The 16,864-nt window shown below is 40.8% G+C and overlaps 1 protein-coding gene across 1 annotated transcript in view; it reads left to right on the top strand.

The window, feature by feature from the left end:
• KIAA0319L (KIAA0319 like) overlaps positions 1-16,864 on the top strand; it is a gene marked incomplete at its 3' end in the record, with an annotated part of 116,401 nt that overhangs the window by 34,161 nt on the left and 65,376 nt on the right. The window contains exon 3 of the mRNA XM_080693367.1: positions 14,800-15,329. Within this exon, the coding sequence (XP_080549493.1) occupies positions 14,800-15,329 (530 nt within the window). The remainder of the gene's footprint in view (positions 1-14,799; positions 15,330-16,864) is intronic.

Below are 16,864 nucleotides of genomic sequence, written 5' to 3'. Positions count from 1 at the left end.
TGAACCCAGGGGTTCTCTACCATTGAGCTACTCCAGCTCTTTTATTTTTTATTTTGGGGCTTGCTAAGTTATAGTGCACTGACTTCAAAGCTGCCATCTTTCTGTCTCAGGTACTGAGATTATAGATGTCATGTCTGGCCTTTTTTTTTTTTTTTTTGTACTGTGGATTGATCACAGAGGCATTCTATCTCCAACTTACACCCCTAGCCCTATTTTTTATTTTTATCTTGAAACAGGGTCATATTAGGTTGATGAGAATCTTTACTACTTGCTGAGGCTGTTCTCGAACCTGCAATCCTCCTGTTTCAGCCTCCCAGGTATTAGGATGTCAGGTGTGGATCACCACTCCTAGCTCCATATCTGGTTTTTTTTTTTTTTATCTTCATTCTAAAATCCCTAAAAATCCATAGAATATTTTGTTTAACTTTTAAAAATTAATTTTCAAAAGGTAATATATTTAAACCAAGTGTGGTTGCATAGAGTATTTGGGAAGCTGAGACAGGAGGATCACAAGTTCAAGGCCACCCTCAGCAACTTAGTGAGGCAATCTGCAATTTAGTGAGGCCCTGTATCAAAAGTAAAAAATAAAATAGGGCTGGGTGTAATAGAACCCATGGGTTTAATCCCTATTCCCACAATAAATAAATAAATAAATAAATAAATAAATAAATAAATAAGGCTGGGGTATAGCTCAGAGGTAAAATGCCTTGGGTTTAATCATCAGTACTACACACAAAAAATTTAAATAACGCTATGTACAGATATGAAATTACCAATACCAATCTTAATAACATGTACAGGGAAGGAGAGGGAGTGGAATGGGATCTGAAGGGAAACACATCAAGTGTTGTATGCGTATATAGTCCTACCACTCTATACCTCAATATGATGTATAATTACAGTGCAGCAATAAAAGTATAAAAAAGATAATGCATGTAAATAATACAAATTCAAAAGGTATAAAAGATATTCTGTGTCAGTCTCCTAGCTCTTTTCCCTTCCTAAAGGCAACCAATCCAATTTCTTGACTATTCCTAAAATACTGTCTGTGTACTATACAATGTATTCTGTGCTCCCTCCACAAATTGTAGCACACTGCTCACACACTCTGTACCTTTTTTTTTTACATAATGTGTCCTGAATAGCATTCCTTTATCAGAACTCTATAGAGTGGCTTTATTCAGCCCTGTTGCTGCAAGGGTCTTCCATAATTTATTTAGCCATTTCTTCTTTCTTTTTTTTTTTTTTCTTTTTTTTGTGGTACTAGGGATGGAACCCAGGGGTATTCTACCTCCGAGTTATATCTCAGCCCTATTTTTTATTCTTTATTTTGAAACAGCGTCTCAGTAGCTGAGGCTGGCCAGGAACCTGCAATCCTCCTATCTTACCCTCCCTAGTACTGAGATTACAAGCATGCACCACCATGCCTGGCTAGCCAGGTCTTGATTGATAGATTTTAAGTTTTTCCAATATTTTTCTCTATATACTTTGAATATTTTTGATCCATTCATGTAGTGTTTATGTATCTTTACAACAAATTCCAGGTTTAGCTACCTTTGTTTTATAAAGGCTGAATTCTTTTTCTTCAATAACTTTTATAATTTATAGTCCTGCATTTATTATTGTGTACATTTCATCTCTCTTTCCCCATTTCAGTTATTATTATTAGTAGTAGTAGTAGTAGCAGCAGCAGCCAGAGTCTGCTGTCTTCTTTGCTTTATTTTCTACTCATCCCTTAGGTCCCAGTTATCATCTCCTCAGGGAATTTGACTATGGGTATACTTTTATATTTAGTTTTTTTACTCTTATCATTACATTGTAAATAGTTTTTCATCTTGTAATACAGTCTTTATGACCTTCTAAACGTGTATGTTGGCATCAAGTTGATGGGCCATATCACTTAGCTATTCTCGTAGAAAGAACTAATATAGGAAATACAAAGGTAGATGGCTGCCTTGTTAATAAGTTCATAGTTGTAGAGGGCCATTACGAAGGCTCAAAAATACTTGAAGTTGGCCAATATGGTTGTGCACACTTATAATCCCAGAGACTCAGGTGGCTGAGGCAGGAGGATCACACCCAAATTTGAGGCTATCCTGGGCAACTTAGCAAGACCTTTTTTCAAAATAAAAAAAAGAAGAGCCAAGTATGATGGTACATGCCTGTATCCCAGTTCTGGGCTGCAACTTGTTTTTTTTTTTTTTGTACTGGGGATTGAATCCAGAGGCATTCTACCTCCAAACTACACTCCTACTGCAATTTTATTTCTTATTTGGAAACAGGGTCTCACTAGGTTACTGAGAGCCTTGCTAAATTGCCTAGACTGGCTTTGAACCTGTGATCTTTCTCTTTTAGCCTCCCAAGTACTGAGATTACAAGAGTGTGCCATCACACCTGGCTGCAACTTCCTTTTTTTTTTTTTTTTTTTTTTTTGGTGGTACTGGGGTTTTTGGAAGCCCTTCTACCTCCGGGCTACACTTCCAGACCTATTTTATATTTTTATTTGGAAACAGGGTCTCTTAAGCCAGCGCATCTGGCTTTGAGCATGTGTGATCCTTCTCCGCCTCCCAAGCACAGTGATTACAAGTGTGTGCCACCACACCCGGCTTTGCAACTTGCTTTTTTAACTTAAGGTATCATGGGGATATTACTATGGCTGTATATAGAATTCTGCCTTATTCTTCTCAGTTACTGTGCTATATTCTGTAATAGGTATTTACATATTGAAAGACATTTGAGTTCTTCAGATATTTCACTAGTATAAGCTGGTTGTGCCTATAATCACAGTACTTGAGAGGATGAGACAAGAGAATTGCAGGTTCAGGATCAGCCTAGGCAACTTAGTGAGAACCTCAACAACTTAGTGAGACTCTTATTTGAAAAAATGAAAAAAAATAAAATTTTCAGGTGTTTAACTCAAAGGTAGAATGCTCCTGGGTTCAATCCCTAGTTCTCGACCTCACCCCCGAAATTTCACCAGTATAAATTTTGATATAATGAAAATATCTTCTCACAGATGAGAAGGCTTTCAGGATAGAGGTGTACACAATGCTTTTGTTAAATATGTAATTTATTGGCAGTTCCTCTTTGATAGTTAGAAGGAATAATACTTTGCCGTGATGTACCATGTTGATGCATTTTGTTTTGTCTTTACACTACATTTGATGTCTATTTCTTTGTTAAGAATTTTCAACTGTTTGTGGTGGCGCACGCTTGTAATCCCAGCCATTGGGAGGCTGCGACAGGAGGATTGCGGTTTGCGGACAGCATCAGCTACTTAGTGAGGCCCTTTGAAACTCAGTAAGACACTATTTTAAAATAAATAATAAAAAATAGGCTGGGCATGGTGGCGCATACTTGTAATCCCAGCATTCAGGATGTAGAAACTGGAGGATCACGGTTCCCAGATCACTTTGCAACTCAGTGAGACCCTGTTTCAAAAATAAAAGGAGAGGCCAGGCGTGGTGGCGCACGCTTGTAATCCCCGCGCTTGGGAGGCAGAGACAGGAGGATCACGCAGGTTCGAAGCCAGCCGCGCGCGCTGGCTTCGGAGACCCTGTTTCCAAATAAAAATGTAAAAATAGGTCTGGGAGAGTAGCCCAGAGGTAGAAGGGCTTCCAGGAACCCCAGTACCACCAAAAAAAAAAAAAAAATAATAATAATAAATAATAATAATAATAAAATAAAACAAAAGGAGAGGGCAATAAGCACAGTCTGAATGTATGCCATTTTCAGTATGATCCACATAAAAATAAAAAAATAAGTAAAAAAAATGAAAGGACTAGCCAGGCATTGTGGCACATGCTTGTAATCCCAGCATTCAGGAGGCTGAGATGGGAGGATTGCAGTTTGCAGACAGCCTCAGCTACTTAGCGAGGTCCTTTGCAACTCAGTGAGACCCTGTTTCAAAATAAAGAATAAAAAATAGGACTGGGAATGTAGTTCACAGGAAACTGCCCCTGAGTTCCATCCCCAGTACCACAAAATCAATCAATCAATCAATAAATAAATTGAATAAAAAATATGGCTGGGAGTGTAGCTTGGAGGTAGAATGCTCCTGGGTTTTATCCCCAGTACCAAAAAAAAATAATAATAATAATTTTTATATGTTGTTAAAGGGCCAAACTTTGGGGGAGAAGCCTTCCACATTCATAACCATTGTGAAATATGGATTCTCTGATGCTGTGCCTGAAGGCTTTTCCACATCTCTTAAGGTGAAAGAGTTTTCTTCAGTATGAATTCCCTGCTGTTCAGTATGGATTAGCTCTCCCTCCTAGCTTTCTCACAGTTAACACACTGATGGGTTTATTTCCACTCTCAGTTTTCTAATGTCCAGAAAATGATGAGCTATCCTTGAGTTTCACCTTTGCAGTAGTGATAGCGTTTCTCTTCTATCTGCATTATTTGATACTAATAAGAGTTGAGCCCTTTCTGAAGTTTTTTTTTTTTTTTTAATGCTTATACTGATACAGTTTCTTACCAGGATGCCTTTTCTTTTCTTTTGCTTTTCTTTTCTTTTCCTTTTCTTTCTTTTCTTTCCTTTTCTTTATTTTTTGCCATACTAGTGATGGAACCCAGGGGCATTCTACCTCGAGCTATACCCCCAGCCCTACTTTTTATTTGTTATTTTGAAACAGGGTCTCACTCAGTTGCAAAGGGCCTCACTAAGTAGAAGCTGGGGCTGGCCACAAACCGTGATCCTCCTGTCTCAGCCTCCTAAATGCTGGGATTATAAGCATGCACCACCACGCCCAGCTCCAGGATGGATTTTTTGATGGTCTGATTCAGTTTAATTATCTTTGAAAGCTTTCCTACATTTTATATGTTTAAAAGACTTCTCTTTATTATTCTCTTTATTTTGTATCCTCTCATGACAACTAAGGACTGACTTTTGCACAAAGACATTCACGGTCATGGTATGTGTAAAGTTTCTGACTGTTGTGAATTCTCCAATGACTTTGAAAGGTTAGAATTCTTTCTGAGAGCTTTTCACACTCATTAACTTTATGGAGTTTCTATATTTATTTATATTATTCTATATTTATTTAAAATTATCTGATGATTAATAAGTGTTGAATGCTTCTTGAGGAATTTCTCACATTCAATACAAATATAGTTTCTTGCCTATGTGAATTTTATGATGATTTAAAAGAGATGATAGTGGAATAGCTTGTTCACAAATACTATCCCACATTCTTTACATTATGGGATTCTTACCTTATCCTCTTGTCTCAGCCTTCCAAACGCTGGGATTCCAAGCATGCACTACCATGTCTGGCCTGATGGAACATCTCACAACTCCATCCAGGGATCTGTCTCTTGCTTCAATTGGGTGAATAATTATGGTTTGAAAGAGAAGGCAGCCAAGCATGATGGTGCTTGCTTATAATCCCAGTACTTGGGAAGCTGAGACAGGAGGACTGTAGGTTTGTGGCCAGCCTCAGCAACTTAGTGAGACGCTGTCTGTTTAATTAATTAATTAATTAATTATTGTGGAACTGGGGGTGGAACCCAGGGGCATTCTATCTCCGAGTGACACCCCAGCCTTATTTTTTATTCTTTATTTTGAAACAGGGTCTCACTAAGTTGCAGAAGAGCTAAGTAGCTGAGGCTGTCTGCAAACCGGGATCCTCCTGTCTCAGTCTCACAAATGCTGAGATTACAAGTGTGCGTCACCATGCCCGGCTATGAGACTCTGTTTCAAAAAATAAGTGTAAGAAACTCAGCACTAAGAAAACAAATAACCCAATCAAAAAATGGGCAAGTGAACTAAATAGATACTTCACGAAAGAAGAAATTCAAATGGCCAATAAACGCATGAAAAAATACTCAACATCATTAGCAAATTAGAGAGATACAAATCAAAACTACCCTGAGATTTCACCTAACCCCAACTAGAATGGCAATCATTCAAAACACAAACAACAACAAATGCTAGTGAGGATGTGGAGAAGTGGGAACTCTAATACATTGTTGGTAGGATTGCAAATTAGTAAAACCACTTTGGAAAACAGTATGGAGGATCCTCAGAAGGATGGGCACAAATCTACCATATGATCCAGCAATACCACTCTGGGTATCTACCCAAAAGAATGGAAACCAAACTACCAAACTAATGTATGCATATCTATGTTCATAGCTGTACAATTCACCATTGCCAAACTATGGAACCAGCCAAGATGTCCATCAACAGATCAATGGATTACAAAACTGTGGGATATGTACACAGTGGAATTCTACTCAGACATAAAGAAAAACACAGTTACATCATTTACAGGGCAATGGATAGAACTGGAGGGCATTGTGCCAAGTGAGATTAGTCAGTCACGAAAAATAAGAAATTGGATGCTCTCCCTGATATGTGGAAGCCTGGGAGAAAGTGGGTCATAGGAGGAGGAACTCTAGATGAAGGAGACTGTGTAGATGAGCAAGGAGGCTGATCTAAGGGATGGGAGGAGGGGAGAGGGAAATTCTCTACTGCACATAATGCACTTTTTTTTTGGGGGGGGGGCGGTCTGGAGATGGAACCCAGAGGCATTTGTCCTCCGAGCTATACCCCCTGCCCTATTTTTTTATTCTTTATTTTGAAACAGGGTCTCACTAATTGTGAAGGGCCTCACTAAGTAGCTGAGGCTGTCCACGAACCTAAATCCTGGTCTCAGCCTCCCGAATGCTGGGATTACAAGCGTGCGCCACCACGCCCGGCTGCACATGATGTACTTTAACAAACATATCAATATCAATCACTAATCCAAACATGAGAAGGAGGGAGGGGGAGGGAATGGGGCAGGAATTAGGTAAGGGCTAAATGAGTGATGTGTGCATGTGTACCTCCACCATCTTGTACTCCATTAAGATAAAAATAATAAAAAATAGGGCTGGGAGTGGGTGTAGCTTGGAGTTGGAATGCCCCTGGGTTTAATTCCTAGTACAAAGAGAGAGAGGGAGAGAGAGAGAGAGAGAGAGGGAGAGAGAGAGGGAGAGAGAGAGAGAGAGAGAGAGAGAGATAGATAGATAGATAGATAGATAGATAGATAGATAGATATGAGGAGAGGGAAGAGAGAGACCAGATTTCCATAGTATTCCAGCATCATATCTATACAGGGCCCACTGAGTGGCATCAGATTTCTCCTTTCAGTTTGAGTAAAGGCCACAGCTACATCTCCAAGTGTTAGTGGTCCATGTCTTTTGATAGATTTGGAGCCATCTGTCTCCTTAATGATTCTTCCATATGAGGATGGACTCCTAAACTAATGGTTCTGGAGGCTAGACATCCAAAATCAAGGTATAATTGTGATTGGTTTCTTTTGTGAGTCTGGATACATTCTTTCCTTGCCTCTCCCTAGGTTCTGGTGGTCACTGTGGAATCTTTTTCATTCCTTGACCTGCAACTATATTACTCTAACTCTGCCTTTGTCACGTTTGGCATTTTCCCTATATGTCTCTCTAAATCACTGATTATATCTTTTTCTTACTTTCTGAAATAAGCATCTAAAGCTATGACTATACCTCTAAGTACTGCTTTTACTGTATCTCACAAATTCTGTATTCTTCTCTTTTTTCTTTTTTCTTTTTTTTTTTTTTTTTGTCATGCTGGAGATTGAAGCCAGAAGCATTCTACCTCTGAGCTGCACCCCCCAGCCCTCATTTAAACTTTTTTTTGAAACAGCATCTTGCTAATTTGCTGAGACTGGCTTTGAACTTAGAATTCTCCTATCTCAAATCCTGGGATTATAGGAGTGTGCCACCACACCCAGCCTTGTATTTTCATTTTTATTTCGTTAAAAATATTTCCTAATTTACTTATGTACTTTCAACTTACACTTAACATAGATTTAGTACTGAGCCAAAGACTCTTCAGATTCAGGTGTTTGGAGTTCTTTATCTGTGTGGCTTACTTCCTTCTGATATTTTGTTAAAAATTGCCAGCAGTCACAGCTGCCCTGAACTCTTTATCCCCTCAGCCAGCAAGACCACACAGCTCTGCATAGATTCCCCTTGCCTGTGCCATGGTCTAGTGCAGGCCTCAGCACAAAGCCAGGGTGATCACGGGGCTTGTGGGTTTGCTTCTTTTCTTCCAGGGTGCACCGTCCTGCACTGCCTATTTTCCAACAAACATTTGCTTCATATATTTTGTCTCTTTTCTACAAACTTAGGGTGGGAGGATAAATCCTATAGAAAGGCCTTCTTCCAGGGAAGAAGTAGAAGTCACAGTGTGTGTGTGTGTGTGTGTGTGTGTGTGTGTGTGTGTGTGTGTGTTGGGATTGAACCCAGGGGCATTCTACCTCTGAGTTATATCCCCAGACATATTTTATTTATATTTGAAAGTAGGGTCTGGCTAGGTGAATGAGAATCTCATTACTTGCTGAGGCTGTCCTCAATCCTGCAATCCTCCTGTCTCAGCTTCCCAAGTACTGAGATTACAAGTGTGTATGCCACTATATCCAGTAGTCACAGTGCTTGCTTATTTATTTATTTATTTATTTATTTATTTATTTATTTATTGGTGGTACTGGGGCTCCTGGAAGCCCTTCTACCTCCGGACTACACTCCCAGACCTATTTTATACTTTTTATTTGGAAACAGGCTCTCTTAAGCCAGTGCGGCTGGCTTCAAACCTGCGTGATCTTTCTGTCTCCGCCTCCCAAGCGCGGAGATTACAAGCGTGCGCCACCACGCCCGGCCAGTCACAGTGCATTTTTAAGAAATTAAGTGAACTAGTAGCTTACCAAAAAAGTATAAGTTATTTTATCATGTTTACTTCTTCAGTATGTTAGCTATGAGAGAATTGTTTTGAAAAGAACGAAGATAAGTTGACATAAGGGTAACTGACAGTAACTACTGATGTCAGTTTACCGATTCCAGCAAAGTCTGCGCACTCAGAGCACTCTTGCTGAGCTGAGTGCCGGTGGGAGGTGGGTAAGGGGTAGAGGGCGTTTCTGTAGCTCTTGGTAGCTTCATTTTTGTCTTCATTGCCTATCATTTCATAAGGAAGTTATGCTCTTGTTGGCCTTGTAAGTTGCCTTTTCTGGCTTTCGGTTGGTGCCAATGTAATCTTCCTTTTCTTTTAGAGAACAGTGGCAGGCTGGCTTCCAGACATAGTACTTCTGACTCAGTAGTCCTGAAGCCTGCCTTTATCTTCCTTTTATCTCCTACTTGATTAGTGTCCACAGTTAGTCTGTTGAATATTTAGTAAGAATTTTGTGGGAGTCAAGTTGGGTATGGCTGATTATCAGGTTGTTGCTTTAGTCAGAGCCCTTCACAGAACATGTACATGCAGACATAGCAACCCTTCTCAATGCTTTGATTCCACTGCACGTTCTCTCTGTGTAATTTCAACACTTGATTTATATTTTAATTCCAGAGCCAGGACTAAGGTGAGGGAAGAGAAATGTTCAGAGCATGAAATTTAGAGACATTCCCTGTGAAAGTTTTGTAAGCTTATCCTGAACTCATATGACTCTGAGAGTGAACATCTACTTAAATGTGCCTGGGGCGCTTCTCTTTGCCTCAGTCTGGTTTTGTTCCTCTCTAACCCTGACCACAGTAATTATAGATACCTATATAACTCAGACCTTAAAAATGACTCATAACAACTTTCCTTTAGAATGTGTATGTATGTGTGTATATATATATACGTATATATATATGTGTGTATATGTACATACACATTTATAGTCATATATACTTGTGTGTATGTGGTACTGGGGATTGAAGTCAGGGGCATTCTATCTGTGAGCTATACTCCAGCTCTCTTTTATTTTTTATTTTGAAACAGGGCCTCACTGAGCTGCTGAGGGCCTCCCTAAATTACTGAGGCTGGCTGAAAACCAGCAGTCCTCTTGTCTTGGCCTCCCAAGTACTAGGATTATAAGTATGCACCACTATACCTGGCTCATGAAGTATTTTATTTTTATTTTTTATTTTTTGGTGCTAGGGATTGAACCCAGGGGCATTCTACCTCCAAGATATACCTCCAGTCCTATTTTACTTTTATTTTGAAATAGAATCTTGTTAGGTTGATGAGAGTCTCACTGCTTACTGAGGCAGTCCTCAGACCTGTGATCCTCCTGTCTCAGCCTCCCAAGTACTGGGATTACAGGCTCTGCCACCACAGCTCATGAAATATTTTGAAAGAGGAATGAATCAAACTTCTAGGGCTCTCACTTTCAGGTGTACAGGTGCACACCACCATACATCTACAGAGTGTGGGGGGGGTGTTGGGGACTGAACCCAGGGACGTTCTGCCTCCAAGCTCCACCCCCAGCTTGATTTTTTACTCCTTACTTGGAAACAGAGTCTCACTAAGTTGCAGAGGGCCTCACTAAGAAGCTGAGGCTGTGCAGTGAAACTGGATCTTCCTTTCTCAGTCTCTCAAGTACTGGAATTTAAAGCATGTGCCACCATCCCCGGCACCCCCAGCTCTATTTTATTATTTTATTTTGAAACAGGGTCTTACTAGGTTGTGGAGGCCCTTACTAAGTTGCTGAGGCTGGCCTCAAGCCTGGGATCCTCCTGTCTCGGTCTCCCAAGTACTGGGATTATAAGTGTGCACTACCATGCCCAGTTTAGACTTTTTTTTTTTTTTTTCGGGCGTGGGGATGGAACCCAGGGGCATTTGACCTCTGAGCTACACCCCCTGCCCATTCTTTATTCCTTATTTTGAAATCGGGTCTCACTGATTTGCGGAGGGCCTCACTAAGTAGCTGAGGCTGTCTGCAAACCGCAATCCTCCGGTTTCAGCCTCCCAAATGCTGGGATTACAAGCGTGAGCCACCACACCTGGCTTAGACTATGTTTTGATGTTAATTCATTTGACAAAACAGGTGAGGTAGTATATGAAGAAAAATCAATGTCATCCCAGAAATAGTTCTATAGCCCAAAGATAAACTTAACATAAAACAATATTTGCTAGAATTTTGGATCATGTTATCTAGGTTGCCCATAGTAGGTCACTGTTGTACTTCTTTTCCTTTATTTCTTATCAAGACATGGCTTATCATTCAATAGTTCCTTCTAACACATCCCGCTCATGACTGAAATTTTTGGTATTCTTCATTACTCCACTACTCCTCTGGCTGACACCATGAAATGCAAAACCAACTGACTTTGGCAAACAGCTGGTTAGAAGTGAATGTACTTATAGATGTCATGAGGTCAAGAGTACTCAGCTCGTGTTGCCTCCAGGTCAGTGGGAGGAGTATCCCAGTGCATTCAGCTGCCTGTTCTTCTTGTGCCATAGTCTTCATATCATCCCTGGCAAACACTTTGGCGGTAACACCCCCATATATTCTCATGAGCATAGTGCTTCTTGTTGTTTCTTGTTTCATCAGCTCGACTCTCTGGGAAGGCTCTGTGTGGCACACATTCATTGAGAAGGGGACATTGATCAATGTGGAGCAATGCTCCTACAAGCTAAGATATCTTGAGCCAAAAAAACATTGTCTTTTGCTTCCTCTGTTCCACTCACTTGACAGTTTTCTCACCCTCTTAAAACTTATGTTCAAAATAGCCTTAAATGTTGGTGTTCAGGGCCCTTTATGGAGCTGTAAACTGTTTTTGTTTCATTTTAAAGTGTTTTTAGAACTAGGAGTGGTGGCGCATGCTTGTAATCCCAGTACTTGGGAGGCTGAGACAGGAGGATCTGAGTTTGTGGACAGCCTCAGCTACTTAGTGAGGCCCTCTGCAATTTAGTGAGACCCTGTTTCAAAACAAAGAATAAAAAATTGGGGAGACTTCCGGGAAGATGGCGATGGAGAAAAGCGGGGCTCATAAGCCAATCTCTATTACTACAATCTCTATTACTACAAAATCAGCGCCTTTCATAGTCAGAAAACACCATCAGCAGAGAAACAAAAAATGTAACTACAAGGGACAGAGAAAAAGAGGGCTGGAAAAACGAGACACAGAAAGAAACCAGATCACAGTGCTGCTGCTGGAGTCGTGGAGCGGAGCGGCGGGTGCCATCTTTCCTTGCAGCACCAGGCCCCAAAGAGGAGGGGGACTCAGAATGGAGCTCAGAGCCACAGAGGAGATATGCCGGCCTCACGCCCAAGGACGCGGCAGCAGTGTCTTACTGCCGGCGGCAGCGGCGAATTCACTGGACTGCTCCAGATGAACACACTCAACAGCCCACCAGGCTCCAGAGAGGAGCGGCGGACAGCGAGCCGAGGTGAGCCGTTGTGGATCAGCCGGGCGGAATTCGGCAGATTTCTCGGCGCAGGGAGCATCTAAAGCTCCCAGAGGCTGGGCTCAGCACACCCTGCAGGGACTCAGAGCGGAGCGCAAAACAAGAGAAGAAATACGCCAGCCTCACGGCCGAGGGCATAGCAGCGGTGCCATATTGTTACCGGTGGCGGCAGCAGCGAATTCACCGAGTCCACTACAGCTCCATCACAGCTCCATTGGCACACTCAACAACAGTGAGTCAAATTGCGGCCCCTAGAGAAGAAATCCCAGTACAGCACTCCCAGGGAGTTGACCCAGTGGGAGAGTGGCGGTGGCAGAGATCACACCATAGGAGAACGTCCACCCTGGCACCCCTCCATGGTCTAAAGCAGCCTTGATTGACTCCCTGGGTCTGAGACTCTGTGATACAACCCAGTAAAGGAGTAGTGGGGACTGAGATACCACAGACTCGAGATCCAGAGCACCTTAAGTGAAGTTGTAGTGACCCAAGGGAAGAACCCAGAGAAGGCACAAACTTCCGAAATCATGGGAAAGAGGAATAACAATGGAGCAATGAATGCCCACAACCCTACAACATCAGAACCTGATAAAACAGAAATTCAGAGATTTCTAGAAGATCAAATCAGAAAAATAACTGTAGAAAAAATAGAGGTGTTTCGAAAAGAATTCAGAGAGAGCCAAAAAGAGATAAAGGATGCAATTAATGAAGTAAAGGCCTCAATTCAAAGAACAAACAACCGACTAGACCACATGGAGAATTGAATCTTGCTCTTAGAAGATGAGCACTCCAAAAATGAACACATAGTTTCTAAATTAGAAAAAAAAATCTGACAGCAGGAATCTGACATTGAAGAACTATGGGCCCATTTTAATAGAGCTAACCTAAGAATAATTGGAATAGAGGAAGGAAAAGAAGGTGAAACCAAAGGGATCAATAATCTCTTCAAGGAAGTAATAGCAGAAAATTTTCCAAGCATAGAGCAAGAGGTTGATACACAGGTCCAGGAAACTTATAGAACCCCCTTTAGACAGGATCGGAGAAGAGGATCCCCACGCCACATAATTGTCAAAATGACCAATGTAGAAGCCAAGCAGAGAATCTTAAAGGCAACAAAAACAAAGGGCCAAGTGACATTCAGAGGCAAACCAATTAGAATCACTCCAGACTTCCCAAACCAAGTCATGAGAGCCAGAAGGGCTTGGAGTAACATATTCCAAACTCTGAAAGAAAACAACTTCCAGCCAAAAATTTCCTACCCAGCAAAACTTTCTGTCAAATTAGATGGGGAAATAAGAAGCTTCCATGACAAACAGAAACTGAAGGAATTTGTCTTCAAAACCAGCGCTAGAGAAAATACTCAAAGAGATTAACTACAAAGAAGAATTAGGTAACACACACCAGAACCAGAGAAACAAGATTTTCCATCCAACAGACAACTAAGATTGGTTATCTGTGGAGATTCATTATTTATGTTAGTCTTTTACCTATCTCTAAATTGTATTGTTTGCTTTTATTGATGCTAATTTTTAGGATTTCTAGTTGGAATATTAATATACCTTCAGATATAGCATTTGGAAATATTTTATTTCATTCTATCAGTATCTTTTAACTCTGTTTACATTGTCTTTGGATATACAATTTTTTTTTAATTTTTAGGAAGTTTGTTTACCCTTTTGTTGCCTGTGCCATTGAAATCATATCCAAGAAATCACTGCCAATTTCAATGTTGTGAGGTTTAATGACCCAGATTTTCTTCTAAAATTTTATAGTCTTAAGATTTATATTTAGGCCTTTTATCTATTTTGAGTTAATATTTGTATATGGTGTTAGGTAAGGGTCCAATTTTATTCTTTTTTATGTAATTGTTATTTTTCAACAATATTTAGTTAAAAGATTATTATTTCTTCCACCAAATGTTCGTGGAAACCTTGTCAAAAATAACTTGACAATATATGGAAGAATTTATCTCTAGGCTTTTATTTAACTCCAATGGTTTATATATCTGCCTCTATAACAGTACTACACTGTTTCAATTATTGTAGCTTTATACAGTTTGAAATCAGAAAATATACATCTTCTAGCTTTGTTTTTTTTTTTTTGAGATTATTTTGGGTATCTAGAGTCTATATTCCACATTAGGATAGATTTTTTCTGAAAAATAAATAAATAAATGTATGATAGTTTCACCAAAAAAAATATTCTCTGCTAAGAAAGAAAGCAAAAAGAAATATTGAAATGTTATCTTTAAGTCATCAAAAGCTTGGTATCAGACAAATGAAACTGTTATGTGAGATTATCATTGTTAATATTGGATAAATTGCTATAATACTAGATGTCAACCACTAAGCCAAGCATGGGAAGAAGGGATGGGGAGGGAATGGGGTGGGGATCGGGTAGGGGCTATTTGGGCGATATGTGCATGTATGTCTACAAAAGTATTATTTTTATCCCATTATGATGTATGAATACAGTGCACCAATAAAAAAAATAAATTTTTAAAAAACTGGGCTGTACTGGAGGTATAGCTCGGAGAGAGAATACCCCTGGTTTTATCCCTATCTCCACAAAAATAAATAAATAAATAAAGCATTTTCATTCTTTGCTTTTAGATGCCAATGAGAGCAGGTGCCTCCAGGGGAAGACACAGTTTGGAGTTGGCCTGAGAACTGGGGGAGAAAATCACCTCCGGCTTCTTAAAGGAACCCCCTCTCTCCAGTCATGTTGGGCTGCCTGTTGCCAGGACTCGGCCTGCCATGCCCTTTGGTGGCTAGAAGGAATGTGCATCCAGGCAGACTGCAGCAAGCCCAAGAGTTGCCAGTCTTTTAGGACAGAGTCCTCCAATTCCATGCTGGTACTTTTAAATGAATTTCAAACTGCAGATGATACGGGCTTTCTATCTGAAGATGATGAACCACATCTTCTAGGGCTAGGTTGGAGCAGGGCATTTTGGAGGAGGCAGAGCCCACCCAGAGCTCCACTCAGACCTGCTGTATCTTCCAGTGACCAGCAGAGCTTAATCAGGAAGCTTCGGAAGAGGGAGAGTCTTGGGGAAGGAGTCGTCCCACCTGTAGTGACACAGCAATCTAAAGTGAATGACTCCAGCGAAGTAGGGGATCTGGCTACCAGCGGCTCTGCAGAGGTAAGCACGTTAGGAATAAGGTGCAGAGAAACTGTGCTCTGCTCTTTCATGTCCACACACTACCGATGAAGCCCATGCTGTGGGCAGTGCTGAGGCTGAGGAAGGCATGTGTAAAGTTGCTGGGTCTCATCTTTGTTGGTACTGCCCAGAGGTACAGGGACAATTTGCCCGTTAACCGGTCCACTTTATGCAGGTCCAACCATTGTTTTGATAAAAGCAAAAGCTGCTCATTATCTAGACTAAGCTGATTCTTGACTACAGGTAAGTGCGGCTGTGTGGGTGTTAGTCTCCACCAACAGTTCTGCAGTGTTTTCTGCCAGATTGCAAAACAGTTGATTGATGTAGCCGCAGTCAAGTTCCCCTCCTCCATCTCCCCCTGTAAACACATTCCTTATGAGGCAGTTTCTATTCCAGTCTGAATTAACTATGCTTGGTACTGCACACTAGGATCCGACCTGCTGGGCGGGGAAGCTGGATGTGGCCATTAGCCAAGTGGTCTCTGGGGTGAATTCTCACCGAGCTGCATATGCCAAGGGACATGCCACCAGGAGAGTTTATTCTGCTTGTTATGTTTCTTCATTGTTAAACTTCCTGAGCAAATGATTTATAGGAATGACTCACCCTATGCTCAGTCTCTTGATCACTGTGACTTTATTTTTGTATTTGTTTTGTCCTAGTTGTCTCTGTCAAGTTGAAGCCAGAGTTGGGGAGGCTACTACATGCCAGGCACTGTGCGTGCTAATCACTGTATTATGTCATGTTGCTTAATTCGTATAGCATTATTTCTAAGTAGGTATTGTTAGCCCTGTTTTACTATTGAGGAAACTGAGGCCCCAAAAGCCTGAACAACTTGCCCATAATCATGAATAATAGTGAATAGCATAGCTAGAACCAGAATCTAGTTTTAATAATCAGAAAAACCCTTTCTTTTCTTTTTTATTTTTTTTCCTTTCTTTTCTTTGCAGGTCTGGGGATGGGACCAAGGGGCATTCGACCTCCGAGCTACACCTCCTGCCCCATTTTTTATTCTTTATTTTGAAACCGGGTCTTACTGAGTTTCAGAAGGGCCTCACTAAGTAGCTGAGGCTGTCTGCGAACCGTGATACCTCCAGGTCTCAGCCTCCTGAATGCTGGGATTACAAGCGTGCGCCACCACGCCTGGCTAAAAAAAACCCTTTCAATGCTGTGTTAGGGAATATAATTCTTAGGTTTAATTTATCCATAGACATTTATGAAAATCTACTAGCAATGCCTGGTACTTTTCTAAACACTAGATATTACAAAAGTGAAAAAGATATGGTCCATACTCTCAGGGAATTTATAGTCTAGTGGAGAAGAAATTAAGCATTTACAATAGTGTATAATTACTGCATTAACAATAGTTGTTATTTATGTGTACAATGCAGTAAGAACACAAAGAGGAAGCCATTTGCTTGAGCAGGCAGGTAGCATATATGTGCAAGTAGGACTTGACAGAGATGAGCAATGTTTCCTGAAGGATGTATAGGATTTCACTAGAGAGCTAAAGGTAGTGA

The sequence above is a fragment of the Muscardinus avellanarius genome (genome assembly GCF_963383645.1).
Source record: "Muscardinus avellanarius genome assembly, chromosome: 3".
Lineage (NCBI taxonomy): Eukaryota > Metazoa > Chordata > Mammalia > Rodentia > Gliridae > Muscardinus > Muscardinus avellanarius.
Note: the sequence above shows the minus strand (reverse complement) of the source record. Positions and strands in the feature narration are given on the sequence as shown.